This window comes from Manacus vitellinus, unplaced genomic scaffold (genome assembly GCF_001715985.3).
Source record: "Manacus vitellinus isolate BGI_N305 unplaced genomic scaffold, ASM171598v3 scaffold_16_pilon, whole genome shotgun sequence".
Classification (NCBI taxonomy): domain Eukaryota; kingdom Metazoa; phylum Chordata; class Aves; order Passeriformes; family Pipridae; genus Manacus; species Manacus vitellinus.
Window position 1 is genome coordinate 3,222,330 of NW_021939189.1, and position 15,522 is coordinate 3,237,851.

A 15,522-nucleotide genomic window follows, 5' to 3' on the forward strand; every position below is an offset into this window, starting at 1 on the left:
GTTCATTTGACAGCAACAGAAATGAAGATACTTATGAGATAATTTAGAGTGCCAGACACCCATCTGCAGGGGGAGGAACACAGCACCATCCATGCAGCGCTGAAGTGAGATGCACTTCATATTAATTTGCAGAGAAATTGAAAATCCAGGTCTCCAAAGTAGTTTTGAAAATCGTGAGCAGCAATTTTTACTAGGTTCCCAAAAGCACAGCTTAAGAACAATTCCACCCCTCCCACTTCCCCTAGTCTGGAAAAAAATCCCCTCCAGCAAATCAAGCAGTAATTTAAATATTGCTGACCATTTGTCACTTGGAGAGTGATCTCTCTCAGTGGGGAGACCCTGGCTTTACCTTTGGAGTTCTCAGACAGCACAGTGGTGAGGCTGCCCAGCGGGGCCAGCTCGAGGGCGAAGCAGAGCGGGTGGATGCTGATGCCAATGAGGGACACGATGCAGGGGTGCTGCAGGGAGTGGAGCATGCTGGCCTCCTGGCGGAACTCCGAGAAGTTCTTCATGGCATCCATGGCTCTCAGGTGCTTCAGCATGGTATCTGGCAAGACACAACCCCCTTCTCACTGCCCAGTTCTGAAACTAAGTCACAAACTCTTTGGAAGGTGCCAATCACCAAGCAAGGGCTGCAGGAGGAAGGCAGCTGGTGGGATGATACCAACAGCAAGGTTTTAAGTTGAATCCTTGTGTTGATGCATGAGCCACTAACAGACACTGACTATAAGCAGGATATATATGGTACCTCAGGAAGCAAAACCTCCCTTGGTCCTTTAACACCAGGCTCTGGTGTGTCTGGCACACGCTGATCTCATATATCACCTGATGACTTTGGAAAACTCATGCTGTGCTTCTCCAAGCAGGGACTCTGTGTGGATGTCACACTACAGACCCTTTACTGGAAGGGGTCTTTCTCTACTGTTTCCTGGCTTTCCTGCCAGATGAGAGACCCATAATGATCCTTCTGCCATGGGACCCCACAGGCTGCTCAGGAAGGTTGGGTCTTCCCAAAGGTTATTTGTCACTGGGACAGCAGCTGGCCTCCTCCACAGCTCAGGAGTTCACCACATCCTCCCCTGACAAAAATGAAGAATATAAGCCACTTTCCCCTTTCCTTTGTCCATGGACTGAGGCTCTGCTGGGATCCTGGACTTGACATGAGAGCCCATCCCTGCCTGGAGGAGTTGGCAGGCTCAGAAGGATTCCCAGTTTGCTTTCTGCAGTGCTGGCACAGATGGGACAAAAGACTAATTCAAAGGTGGAGACTCACAAGTCCTTAGTGCAAACCCATGCAAATCCACACTTCTCATGGTCAGATAGGTTGGGAACATGAGACGAAATCTTACCTCCCACCCCAGTCCAGGGCTCTGCCTTGGCACCCTACAAATCCACCCACTGATCTGCAGGAGAGAAGCTCCTGTGTCAGTGACCTTCAAGGCTACAAGTGTTCATGCAGAACTCTAAGCTGCATCCTCCTCCTCCATTGAAACACACCAGTTTTGCTATTTATTTCAAAGCTGTATTTAAACAGGTGCTGCCAGCACTCTGGAGAGCAATGGCTCTTTGGCCCTACCTTGGGATCACAGATTGCAGGAGATGATTCCCAACACCAATTCTGTACACTGTACCTGCAGCTGAAGTGGGAGAACCCTTGCATTTTTTAATCTGAAATCTCTTCACAGCCACTGGCTTTCCTTGGTATCGTGCCCGATATATAACAGTTCCACTTCCACCCTGGCCAAGAACGTTGTTTTCATTTTCACTGCATTCCAGTTTGCTATTTTCCAGGAACAGTCTGCCAAGGAGAAATTGGGGCTTTTTAATTAAAGTTTCAAAGACAGTGTAAATTCATGTTTTTAATGTGATTTCCATTTTCACAAATGCTTGATAGATTCTTGTCTTATCTACCAAGAGGACTGGATCACCTCACCTATCTTGGTCATCTCAGTGTACTCTATGCTGGCTTGTGTTGTACAATGGATTTCTCCCAGAAAAACTTGGGCAAATAAGCAAAAAAGGTTTTTTACTAATTTATCCCACAAGAATCAAACAGATCTGGAAAGCACATAAGCTTCTTTTCCAACCAGATGACACAAATACTGATACTTGTACCATTTATCTGTATTAACGATTTTTTTTTGCTTCATTTACCTCCCATTCCTCTTCTCTCCACTGAGGCAGGACAGGATGTTTATGAACAGCCCCACACTCTGAAACCTGATTATTCAAATCAGCTTAGTGTTCCCAGGCTGTAATTCATCATTTCCCCACTCTCCCAGAGACTACTTTTACAGCTGTTCACACTTCAAACATCTCCACTCGCCTTGCACCCGTCAAATAAATCTATAGGAGATAGCAGTGTGAGGAGGGCTGTCTGACAAGCTGATGGGGTGTCTGCCCAGAAAAATGACCCCAAGAAAGCAACAGAGGCCAATGGGAGCACAGAAAGCTCTGACAGCAGCCAACAGGGCAGTTTGGTCTAGAGGTTCTGCATCGGGCACTGAAAGTTCTCAGAGAGTGTGAACCAAAAGAGACCCTGGTCTCCTGTCCTGCCTGCTGTCAGATCTCTTGTTCTACACACTAAGTAAGAAGGGGTATAAGACCAAACCCATCTGGGAATGCAGTTAAGCAGCTTAAAGATTTGGCAGTGCTGCTCTGGGTAGGGAAGAGCTGTTTCAGCTGTTCAGTACTGCCACACATCCAACACATCAGCAGCCCTCAGCCGAGCAGGAGCCTCGACTCAGTGTGAATTCTCTTGTGGTGCCTATAAATTCACTCACCTACGGCCCCTTAAAAAATTCAGGCAATTTCAGGGCCAACCTTGTGATGCAGCAGCACTTCCTTTTGGTTTTGCCACATTAAAATCTCCTTTGTGGGATCCCAGAAAGACTCCAGCTTCAGAAAGCTCTGGCCAGAGAACTGGGCAATGCAGGACAGCTGTGGCTTGAAAAAGGGACTTTCACATTGCACCACAGTGATCTCAAAGGACCCCCGATGTGATGACTCGGTCAGCACACAGCTATTGTCTAGGCAAGTGCACTGAACACCAGGAGTGCAGTTTAGGATGAATTGCCAGAGCAGGGATTGAGAGCAGATGGATTTGTTTCTTGTGGTCAGTTATGTTCCTCTAGCAGAGATAACTTAGGAAAAGAGTCCAACTGAATTACATCGGTGCACTGAAACTTAATCAAAGGCCCTCAGAAAACATTACCTGGCAGGAAAATCAGTCATGAAAAGCTCTGGGACCAGTTCTTGGAGAGAAACGGGGATGTCAGGGTGGTTGGGACATGTGATGTAGTCCAGTTCAATGGCAGTCAGGACACAGTCCTCCATGTTAAAGTACTGGGCATCCTCCATCCTCTCACCACATTCGTTCTCCTCTGCCTTGGCAGCTGCACAGATGTGGCAGGGCACATACTGCTCCATCAGCAACGTGCCATCACTCTCCATGGCTGTGAGGGCTTCAGAGCAAGCAAGCAAACAAACAGAAAGCAACATCATTCACCCGAATCTGAGGAGGAACAACAGCTCCAAGTGCATCCGAATGTCTGCAGGCACTACCTGGATCCGCTGGCTGAAAACAGTCACGCTCATGAAAGCAGCAGTGCACTGACTGGAATAGAAAATAGCTTTTTCCAAAGTATGCAGAGATAGCAGGGACAGCACTGGGGAGACAGGACTGGGGACACAACCTCACACCTCCCCTGCTTTGGGCACAGGTAATGCACGGGCTGGTGAGGAAAATATATTCAGGATCAGCAAAAATTAGAAGTATGTGAATAAAGCACTGGAGAGACCCTCCTGGGTGCTGGGTGTATCTGTCTTCCCAGACTGCAAGCTGCCAGATGGCTTCCGGTGGGGAGCAGGTATGGGAATGGGAACGGGAATGGGAATGGGAATGAGAGCAGACTGGGAGGCACAGCACGCTGAGCTCAGATTGAGCACTGCAGGTGCAGGTTCAGGGTAAACACTCGCCTGCAGCAGCCAGGTTGAGAACACAGTTACTGTGGGCTCCCTCATGGGCAACATGAGAGAAATGTGGATTGTACCAAGATTAAGCCTTTGGGAGGTTCACACCTTTCCAGTAAGTACAGAGGGATTTTGTGGTGACAGGCTCTGTTAAATGCCCACAATTAGTCAGGGTGAACACAGACTGCAACCTTTGAAGTCATGACTCTTCTCAAGCTTCAGTGATTAATGTTAGCATTATTTTAATCCAAAGGCAAATAAAATGTTCTTTTATCGTCAAAACACGTAGAACGTGAATACGTGAGAGTGCACCACTGTTTCCTCCAGAGAGCCTCCAATTAAGAGACTTTGGCAGTGTTTTCTAGACCAGTGTGGGATGACAAAGAACACTTCAGATTCTGTTTTGGTTTTAAACTAAGTGATTTGGGGTTGCAAACAGCCCACTGGGTAACAGCAGGATCTGTGCTGAGCACAGAAAAAACAGCTGCAGGAGTCAAGGAAGTCACCTTGGCACAGAGTCCTTGGTACCACATTCACTCTTGCCTCTCACATCACAATTTTATAACTTGTAGGATGTTAGAAATGGTGGGCAAATTCTGATCCCAGCTGATGCCAGAATGAGGTCTATCTATTAAGAGACAATGCCAAGTTGCTTGGGCCAGATTGTGCCCCTGCTTCAAGCACTGGAAGAGTCTCTTGAACTCCTACAGGTCCTGTTTGAACTGCAGTGTTTCACCTGTGCTGCAGTGACTGGCAGACTGAAAGACACAATGTCTAGACCAAAGGGTGTTGCCAACTAACTTCAATCTGTCTGCAGGTTTATCAGTTTTTATCAAATATTACTGGGTTGAGACCGTCAGAGTCTGAGGGGTCTTCAGTTAACATACAATACTGTGCACTAGGAGAGCTCTGTTAAGGAACCTTCTGTACAAAAGACATAACACTGCACAGAAAATCAGTGATTCTCTTACCAGGAAACCACTGGTCTATCAAAGAGTTCACGTGGTCCGTGATGAACGCCATGGCTGAAAAGTCTCTCACTTCTGACTGGGAAATTATTTTAATTCCACCACTTTTTTTCTTTTTCCAGTTCACATCTGAAGACTCAACACTGTAAGAAAGCCAAAAGACAGACCTGTGAAGCCTTTGTGAAGTATCAGTGTCAACAAGTTTTCTTTCTGTCAGGAAAACTGAGTTCCATTATAACACGTTCATAAGCCATCAAAACAAAAAGCAGTCTAGCTTTTGAGGGTGATTTTCAATTCAGTCTGTTCTGCAAATGACTTTCAGAATAGAATTCCTGCACAGAAATGCCAGTTGCTCACAGAGGGTAAATGCTATAGAAGGTCAGACCTAGAGAAAACTCTGGCCTAAGTGAGCTGAGTATGATGGAGAGTTTTGACAGATGCCCCATACAGCATGATGGAAGGTTGGGAGTTTTAAAATCAGTAATGAAATTCCAGTGGAATAATAATATGAATAAGAAAGATTCCAAAAACCATTAGGAAAAGTTTATTGACATAATTTTTGCGCAATTCCTATGAAACTGTAACCCCTGAAGTATTTGGAGAAATAATAGTATGACCACTACTGTGGTCCAGAAATTGGGATTCCAGCCTGTGATTTGCAGTATCTGGGTCCAAGCCTCTACTGAGCTTTGAAACTCAGTAAAGTCTCTGTCTCCTTCTGATCTCCAGCCATGCAACAGCACCAGTGGTCCCCCCCCATCCTGGCAGGGACTGAAAGAGCAAATGCAACCACGGTCCCCTGTTGCACAGAAGCAGCTCCATTGACCTGGATTACTGACACACGGTGGTGAAGTTTTAGGATTTAGTGGAAAACTCACTGAGATAAGGAAATCTTTGCATGTGAAAATGCATGATTTTACACTGGCAGAGTCCTGCTCTGAATATCGCTTTCTGTTCTCAGGCCTCTTTAAATTGGTGGCTGCAATAACAGATAAGGTTGATCTATTCAGAACTGGCAAACAATCAGTTATAGATCATTTTTGTCACCAGTTGTTACCAGATGAGTTATGTCCATTAAAGAGCCTCCTCTTCTCCTGATGAGTGAGCACACAGCATGAGTCAGGCCCATTCATCTCCATTGAGCTGATGTGTTTCATACACTCTATTAGTGCCCTGTCACACATGCTGCATTAGGAACACAAATTACCTAAGATAGCCTCCATCAAAGGTAACGAACAGACCTTCCTGCCAGTAAACAGTGTGAGTCCTTTTGACTCGGAATGTGCTGCAGCGGTTCCTTTGGGTGCCTGTGAAGCTGTAGATGGTCACCTTTTTGTTCCTTGTCTTGGTGTTCTTCTTGTTTTCAAAAAGCTGAAACAGGCAGAAAACGAAGAAATCGTTAAATTGCCGAGATTTCTCTCAAGGATGTTTTAATCAAGCAATAAGGTGACTTCTTTTTTTGGCTTTCACAGGTGCTATCGTAGCTTTTCCACTAAAAGCGACTTGTGCTCATAAAAATTTTTGCAATGGAATGGAAATACATGTAGTAAAATAGGTTTTGCAGCAATGGAAATGTTTTTCATGCCACTCAAAAAAAGAACACTTTCATATCAGTGAACAAAGTTAATTCTGTGACTGTGACATTTGTCATATTTATTGTGCATTTGCAGAAACCCAAAGAACTAAATGTTCTAGTGAGTGATAAAGTCTGCCTTCAATGCTGAGAGTTAACTTTTCCACCTGTTTCAGTGGGAGGAAGATGGCTCTTCTCCAAGACACTTCAAACCAGCACTTAGAGCAAAATGTATTTCTGTTTTAAAACCAGAAAGTTAATCTGCAGAACTCCCCTGTGCTCATTGCTCCAACATTTATTTGACTGCAGACGAGTCTGACGCCTGGGAACCTTTCCATTCCCTTCATGAGGACTGGATGAAGTTCCTAGGAAAGGTGCTCTAGGATTATGTAGTGCCCATGAGGATGTAAGCAAAGGGGTTGCCAAGAGAGGTAAAAGAGGTAAAGTTATTACATGGTTTGAGAAGCCTGGAACACAGAGGACCTTCCAAAAACAGGTATCATGTTTTCCATGTTCTGTAAATCACTGACAGACCACAGGTTAATGGAGAGCTGTTAAGAAGATATCAGAGCAGTACTATAAATATTCTGCAGGTATTTATTACAGCTTCAGACAGAAGCTGCTGCAAACATATGTCTGCAACAACATCAAAATCCACTCAGCTCTCAGAACCTTCAAACACTACTTTAATGACATTCATAACACTTGCACTAACAGGGTGCCTCATTAAGGCAACAGTCCTGTAATTTTGTTCCCATTTCAACCACAGACATTCAGATAGCTGACTTTGGTGGAGCTATTCCAGATCTCCTCTGGCAAACGCTGCGAGCAGAGTCTGGCCTAGTGGGATGGTCATGGACAGGAGCCGCAGGCAAAACTCCAATTGCTTGTAATTGGAAGATGCTGGAGGTACTGAGACCTTCCCGGGGATCATGTTATAAAGAGGCTGTGGAGAACTCAGGTTTTCTTCCCCAGTGCCAATTGTTGTTCTCAATGACACCTACTGTAAAAACAGAATCAGATTTTGATTGCAGAGTCTCATCTCTCCCTATTTACTCAAATAATGCTATTGAAGTCTGTGACTAAAGCGAGTTGGATGTGAAGAGACATCCCACTTACACTGAACAACTTCAGCTGTCTGTCTTTGCTTGCAGAGAGACACAGTAACCTACCTGGAGGTCCATCTCTGCCAGGCTGATTAACATCCGGGCTATGAATCTCTGCCAAAAGCCAACAGGGACAAAACTCATCTTGAAGACCCTTTGGACTGTGTTTGTGGTCTGGTGGCAGAGCCCATGGATATCTAATGCTGGCTTGGTAGGAAGCAGATGAGGGAGGAGGTAGCTGAAACACATCAAGTTCAACAGCTCAGATTTTAGCTACAGCTTGTAACAGTGAGTACATTGTTACCGGATAATAAGGCGATTCAGTCTCCAAAGAGATTTTTAATGGCACGGCCCACTGCATATAAAAAAGCTTTTAGACTTAAGCACTGCAGCAATACATGAAGAAATTAATTTACACTATGGAAGCAAGCAGAGGCAAAACAGACATTACATAATCCAGCCAGGGCTATTGGACAGGGCTAAAATTGATGTAGTGAGCATTTGTGTACTCACAAATTGATGCATTAAAATACAAGAGTCATTAGAATAGCTGTGATGCTGGGACTCGTTTCTTTGGTACTACTGTGTCCTGGTAACAAGCAGGGGATTACAGCTGTGGAGCAGAAGACAAATGCAAAAAACAACCTAGAGCAGCTCAGGTTCAACAAGCCCAGAAGGTGGGGAGAGGAGGTGCCCTGGGAGGTGGCAGCGATGCAGTTCCAGGCTGCAGGGACTGGGCTGCTCTGGCTGTGCCCCCAGCCCCAGAACAAGAGCACCTCATGGGTCAGCACAGCAGAGTTTCTTGCTGTTCCACACTGCAGCTGACAGATCCCTGCCACATCCCTGACAAACTCCCAAAGCAAGAGTTCACTTTGCCAGCCTGATGGCAGCAGAGAAATCCCTTGTCTTGCTCAGATTCCTCCTGCAATCAGATTATCAGGTACTTTGCCCAAGTGTGGGGGAGACTCAGTGTTATCTGTGCCTGACCAGTCATCAGGAACAGAGTTATGCTGGTGTAGGGCACCACAACAAATTATTTTCAGATCTCCCAGTAAGCCCAGAATATTCATTTGTCCTGCTCTTTAGTATTTTGGAAGCTAAAACCCCTTGGAACACCAGAACTGTTTCAAAAATTATGAGCTTTTGGCTTTCAATACCTGCCAGTTAATCTCTTGACAGTGATTCTCTTCAGTACCAAATACATCCCAGGATGCCTGTGCAATCTAAAATGTTATTTGCTTACAGGCAGACACACTGCTGTTTTACCAGTGCTGAGCCTGAGAAAATGTGTTGGCATCTGGGCTCCTCATTGACGGGCACAATGACAGCAATGAGGCACATGGCCAAGGGACCTGACCAAAGTAACAGTGGCAGAGACCAGACACACAGCTAGAACCAAGGCTAGGTCAGAATCCAAGGCTTTAAGCCTCTCACGTTTTCTCTCTAGCAGCTGCAGTACTCTGTAAAACCTGAAATATCAGCTCAGAAAAAGCAGTCATCATTAGAAAACAGCTCTCTCCATATGTCGCAGTCCATAACATCTGATGACATCTTACACCATCAAATAATCCGTTCCACGAAACATCTCTGGAATGTAAAACTACTAAAAAATTCACTTATAAATTACAATAAGAATGTTCACTTTTAACCCTAATTTAACAAGAGGAACACAGCTTAATTACGTGCACCTTAAGCACAAAAGTGGAGTGCAACAAACTAAAACTTCTTGCTCTATGAAAGTAGTGGATGTATCATAAGTCAGCCAATAAATTTTCCTCAGCACATCCAAGAAAGGGTCTAGGAGTATAGGAAGGGCCAGTGAGGCCCTTCTGGACCACAACTATATAGTGGATTATAACACAGATGGTGATTCGACGCTCTTGAGCAACAGCCAATGCAAATTTTGAAAATATGTGAAACATGCCCCCATCCACCCTTTCAGAACAGAAACTGGCAGCTGCTTTCTCTACTGACTGCACAGAAACCCTATCTGGCAATCTAGACAATAATTGCAGCAGCACAGTAACAAATAACTGCTCTGTGTCTGGCTAGTACATTAAATTAATCCAACCTGCTACAGCTACAGTTCGTCAGTGGGAAGAATATTCTGCTAATGTGGCTTGGATCGCTCAAAAAAACATTGGGCAGGCCATGAAAAAGCAGTTTCCTTGTTCCCGAGGCACAGACAATGTAATTGCCTTGGAGAAAAATGGCAGATAGTGACAAGGAGTCCAAAAGGCATTTTGGACTGAGCAGAAACATTGCTGCTTTATCTGTGTTAAGCCTGAGAAAATTTGTTGGCATCCGGGACTGGATAAGTGACAGGCATAATGACAGCACAGAGAATGCTGCACTTGTGCTGGCATTCAGAGCTCCCGAGGGGCTCAGGGCGATGCAGCCGCGCTGTCCTGGAAGGGCAAGGAAGTGAAATGCAAATGCCACATCAAAAGTGCAATACAACTCTGGTTCCACCGTCAACCCAACAACAGGCTGTCGCCAAGCAGATGGGAGAGAGAAAAATCGCAGGGAACTCTGCCCAGAGGAAAAGAGATCGGGGGGCAGAGGGGAGGAGGACTCATTAACATTTAAAGAGAATGAGGTTTCTTAGACTATTTCTAGGAAAACTATTGATCAACACCTATTGAGGATAAAAACTGAGTAAATCATGCCGCTACTGAAGCTACGCTTTCCTGATTTCACTAGAAATAAAAATACTACTACTTTCAGGGCTGACGTAATAATTGATTACCCAAAGTTTTCTGCCATGCTCTGAATGGAAGAACCTTTCACTGGAAGCAGATGACTCCAGCCCATCTATATTTCAGGCCTGGCAGCCAGGGCCTCACATCCTCCCTCGGCTGCAGCTGTGTCAGCTGAGCGCTCACAGCTTCCACCTGCTCATCGCCACATCCCCGGCGGTGTCACTGCCCCTCCGGGCTGGTGGCTGAGCCTGTCACCAGCCTCAATGCACCCAGGGGACAAAGACCTGCTCTGTAAAGCTTTCACAGTAGCTGGTTTGGACCAAAGGATGCTCAAGCCAGGAAATACAGCCCGAATGGATGGGCGCCTCAAGCCAGGAAATACAGCCCGAATGGATGGGCGCCTTCCATTACCCTCTCTAACGCTCTCAAATACTTTCTCATCCCAAGATCCTTGTCCAGACAACCACTTAGCATGGCAAAGCCTGTTAATAGCCACTGATTAAATGGACATTTTTCTCCAGTCTGACTAAGTCTCTCTAATTATCAACTTACCTGTTATTGGCCACAGGCAGTGCAATTTCAAACTTGGCCAAGAACTGGAAGTACTGCTCTTCGGTCTGCTCAGTGAAGCCCGTCCCGACCAGCAGCATCCTGAGATCCTCTGCTCTGATGACTCCATTCTTAGCTACAGACTTGGAGCTCTTAATGTTGAAAATCCTCTGTAGGCACTCCGAGAGCCAGACTGGGTCAAGGAAGTAGAGGTTCCTCAGGCCGTGGCTCGTGTCTGGGAAGTGCAGTAGTGTACCTGTTTCTATGAGAAAATTAATTGCTGCAAAAAATAAAGAGTTGGAGATTAGCAATAGACCAGCATGAGGAAACCACAGTGCAGAAGAATGAGATTATGAGGCAGTTTGTGCAGTTTTATGCATTCCAGATATATCCAGCACGTAGCCAAGTCAAGAGAGTAACATTTATCTGAGGAGTGCTGCTATCTGACACTCCACTTGTAAACCCCTCATCTCACTGCTTCACAGGCAGTATTTCTGTCCCCACGATACCTCCCCTTTACCCTCCTCCTGCCATCCTCACAGGGAAGGGCTCTCCCTGCCTCCTGTGGAGCAAGGCCTCCGTAAAGATCACAAGACTGGGGCCCTACAGAGAAGTCAGCCTTGAAACTATGGCAACCCTCATTCTTCACAGAGCAGAAACGAGACAAAGCTTGTTTTAAAAAAATAAATAATAAAATCAGCAGACTCAGACCATCCTAGAAACTTCCCAGTCCCCTCCCCAAAGTCCCATTACTAATTTGCTGTCTTGCCAATTTCTAAAGTGACCTCTACACTGGTGTAGAGCACTTCATATTTACTACTTGGGGAATATTTCAGTTGGACACACATATTAATTTAGAAGAAATTATTGGTCTGATCTGACCTACCAGTCTGCAAGTCTTCGTAGTCTTTTATGTCATTTCCAGGTGTTTGCTCAATCATCAGTTCTATTTGCCTATCTGTTAGATACTGTACATCATCATTCTGACTCCTCCTGTGCTGTTCTGCAAGGACAGCTTCTTGAAGACTAAGGTAACTTCTTGGTATCTGCAAGCCACACAAGAAAAACAGCAGGATCAGTATCAGACAGCCATCACTCTGCTGGGGATGAACTGGCTGCCATCTCCCCTTCACAGGGATCTCACAGGGCTGTCTTTTCCCAAAGCCAGATTGCCATCTTTATACTTCACATGCCTCCTGCATCAGCAATAACTAACTCCGAAAGTTCACCTCCCAGCCCAACACTAAGCCTCCCAAAAGGCCCACTTTGGTAAGTATCAAAAAGAAATCCCAGTTCTCACCAATCTCCCTGCAAGTTTCTGTGAGCAAATTGAGCTGCCAACGTCCTTCATGTTGCAAGTGACATGAAAAATCAGCTGCCGGAGTCCCTCGAGGCCTTCCAGAGTCTTACACGAGAGCTCACTGCAAAAGTCATGCAAGGGCGAAGATTATCAAACCTTATCAGCACACGGGCTTCCTTTCCAGGCTCACTTTCTCTTATCAGTGGCTTTAAATTTCCTGTGTCAGCTGAATGGGAGGAAGGCTGTCAGTGAGCATTTTTAGCTCAAGTGGCCTGGAAAAGATATATTAGGCCACATCTGTATTAGGACAACCTCTGCTCTGTGTGCTGCATTCACTGTGCACTGCTGTTCTGTTCCCTGTGCTCAAGGATCTCTGGGGACGTCCCTGGCAGCCTGACCAAAGTCATCCCCCTCTGTCTCTTCAGTGCCACACACATCCTGGAAGGGATTGCAGGGAGGAGGAGAACGCTGTGCCCCAGCAATCTCTGGAGACAAGTCCAGTTCTCCCTGCCTCAGATCAAAGAGGCACAGTGATGACTACCAGACACCTTTCCCCACCCTCATTCTGGCCCTCGCTCAGCTGGATCCTGTAATCTGGGAATTGATGCTTAGATCCTAAAAGCTGGCCTTCATTATCTCTTTAACAGCTAAAAACATGCTCTCTCCAGCTCCTACTAGTTTTGGTCTTTTTATGGACTGGATAAGAACAGTTCTTTTTCCCTTTTCCCAACAAAGAGTCTTTCTAACTGATCCTACATGTGTTCCCATGGCAGACAGAAAATCCTTTTCTAAAGCAGGATGTTCTATCTCAAACCTCAGCCCTCAGTGGCACTGGTAAGAGTGTTCTCACTGGGATGCTGGAGGATCTTGACCACTGATAAAAAGCACTCTGGGTCACCCACACTCCTCACACTCCTCTGGCCACATAGAGCTGCTCAGAGGAGCCCCTGAAGGTGGACAATGGGGTCCACCCAGATGGGGCATGGGAGGGAGAAGGGATGAAATCAGGCAAAACTCCAACTAGGAAAAATGCAAGGGGAAAGGAAGGTGAAGAGGAATGTGCAGGATGAGTGGCAAGGGTGTAAGAAAGTCCCCTTGAGGCAGAATGACTGAGATCATGTTAGAATGCTCTGTGGTGATGGGAAAAGAGGCTTGAGGTAACCCAAACACAAAGCTTCCTCCTTCTAATTTTGAGTCTTTGATCCTCATCCGGGGTCCCTGGTACTCATCCTAAGGGAAGAGCCAGCTGGGGTGCCTGACACAGCGCTTGGATCTGCACAGCAGTGTGTGGGAGGTGGCTGATGACTTTGCCAGGCAGCAGATGGGAAGTGCTGGGGACATTGCAGTGCCCTTCCTCACTTGCCAGCTGCCACCTGCTCCTGCCCCAGGCAGTGGTGATTTTACCCTGTGTGGTGCCAGCCCGCTGCATCTACGTTCACCCCTTGGCTGACAGACCTGCTCCTCTCCCCAAGGGCATTCTCTGTCAGCCAAAGGGAGGGAGAGGAGTCAGACTGCATGGCCTGACTGACACCCACCTTCCAGGCAGCACCAGCCCTCCATTATCACACTGGAGAACTCAGCTGGCACAGGTTTGGGCTGAGCTCAGGGGGCTGACCCACTCCTGGTCCAGCCAACGCTGCCACGTGAGCCGTGTTCTCACATCAGGTAACACCCACACAGCCTCCCCTTAGCAAACCCTGCAGCTCCCATCCTGTAACAGTCACGCTCTCACTCTTTGCAGCATTAATTAGTCAATCTGCACTTCTCTCCTTGTGACTAATAAACTGTATCACCATTTAATGGTGACAAACCTGAGTGAAGCAGGAGCAGTAAACAGGCTGGTCAAGGTCATGACTTTGGAGCTTGCAGCTCTCAGATCGCCTTATCCGACCCTTGAGCAACACTGACCTTCTCTCTCATTATGCTACATTATCTCAGTCAAAAATAGATGAAATGCAATGCTGACGAGTCCTTAAATCGGTCCCGTTGCCAAGGAGATCGAGTATTTCAAAATTGTTTAAAGTGACATAATAGTGACTGATCTTCATAAAGGCACAAGTACTCACTGCAGGTGCTTGAAGGTGATATCTGGGAAGCCAGTTGCTCTGGATCCAGAGGGAGACCGACACAGAGCCAAGACATATGCCCTCAGAGTTGCTATCCTCTCAACACGGAATTTTGTTTCAATTAAATCAAGGTGTGTTCCTACTACGAGCACCACTGAATTTGGAGCTTTGGCCTGTAAGAGAAAACATTGTCAGTGATCTCATCCAGATTACGTCGTGGTAAATGCAGTGAGGACATGTGAAAAGTATAATATTTAAGAGGAGGGAGTCACACGCATTAATAAAGTTTATATATACATATATATATATATATAAAATAGAGGCAACCTGTCATGGCAGCCTGACAACAGCAACAAGCGATCTGGGTATTACAGAAGTTCTGCAGAACACAATCATCTGCTGCTACTGCAGAGCAGGAAACTGTCAGCTTGGGTTTATTACATCAGGGTTTAACATAAAGGGAGTTGCCCTGTGGTATTAAGTTGCTGCAAGTCAGCTCAGTGATGGGAATCATGTTTGCCCAGACAAAGTTAACCCACTCTGTAGCCAGAAGATCTAACTGTGACTTCCTGTAAAAGGCTCCTTCTGCTCTGGAATGGAGACCTGGGGAAGTTACACAAACTTTTTCACTGGAGGCATATGGAAAGGTGAGATAAACTGCTAGAAAAGTCTAAATCTACTTAATACTGAATCAGAGCAAAGGAATGGATGAGATGATCTCGTGGTTTCTTCCAACCCTTCCATGACTGTATTACAACAATGGAATGTATCCAGATCTCAGGGAACGCGCTGCCAAATACAACGGCATTGCACAGGCTCAAGCAGGGATCAGACTCCCCATCCAAATGACTTTGACCACAGACAAATATTCAGATGCAGCAATATATGTTTATTTGCAGTCAGTCCATTTCTCTCTTACAATTCTTGCTGAAATCTCCCAACCAAAATGACACCAAAGTCAATAGGAGTGGTGCCTGCACCAAGCCAGACCAAAGGGCCCACTTGGCTCAATATGCTGTCTGGAGGTTAATGAGGAGTACAGGCACAGGGTCACATGCAGAGGTTTGCCCTGCTGTGCTCTCCCACTATCCAGCAGCCCACAGCTCACCGACTTCCTCAGCATGAGACAATATCTCTGAATTAATAGCACTTGATGGATTTTTCTTCCACCAGTCTGTTTTTCCAACTTCTGACACCCACAGCACATTGTAGTTCCAGTAAATTCCACAGGTTCTGTTGTGTTTAGGATACTTCCCATTGTTTGTTTCAGTTACCATCTCATTATT

General features: G+C 46.0%; 1 protein-coding gene across 1 annotated transcript in view; it reads right to left on the reverse strand.

The window, feature by feature from the left end:
- LRRK1 (leucine rich repeat kinase 1) overlaps window positions 1-15,522 on the reverse strand; it is a 73,564-nt gene that overhangs the window by 15,380 nt on the left and 42,662 nt on the right. Inside the window, exons 16-25 of the mRNA XM_018069858.2 lie at window positions 14,237-14,409; window positions 12,171-12,291; window positions 11,757-11,916; window positions 10,874-11,150; window positions 7,686-7,857; window positions 6,148-6,311; window positions 4,944-5,083; window positions 3,215-3,464; window positions 1,632-1,798; window positions 350-547 (exon numbers count right to left, since the gene is read on the reverse strand). Coding sequence (XP_017925347.1) covers window positions 350-547; window positions 1,632-1,798; window positions 3,215-3,464; window positions 4,944-5,083; window positions 6,148-6,311; window positions 7,686-7,857; window positions 10,874-11,150; window positions 11,757-11,916; window positions 12,171-12,291; window positions 14,237-14,409 — 1,822 coding nt within the window. The remainder of the gene's footprint in view (window positions 1-349; window positions 548-1,631; window positions 1,799-3,214; window positions 3,465-4,943; window positions 5,084-6,147; window positions 6,312-7,685; window positions 7,858-10,873; window positions 11,151-11,756; window positions 11,917-12,170; window positions 12,292-14,236; window positions 14,410-15,522) is intronic.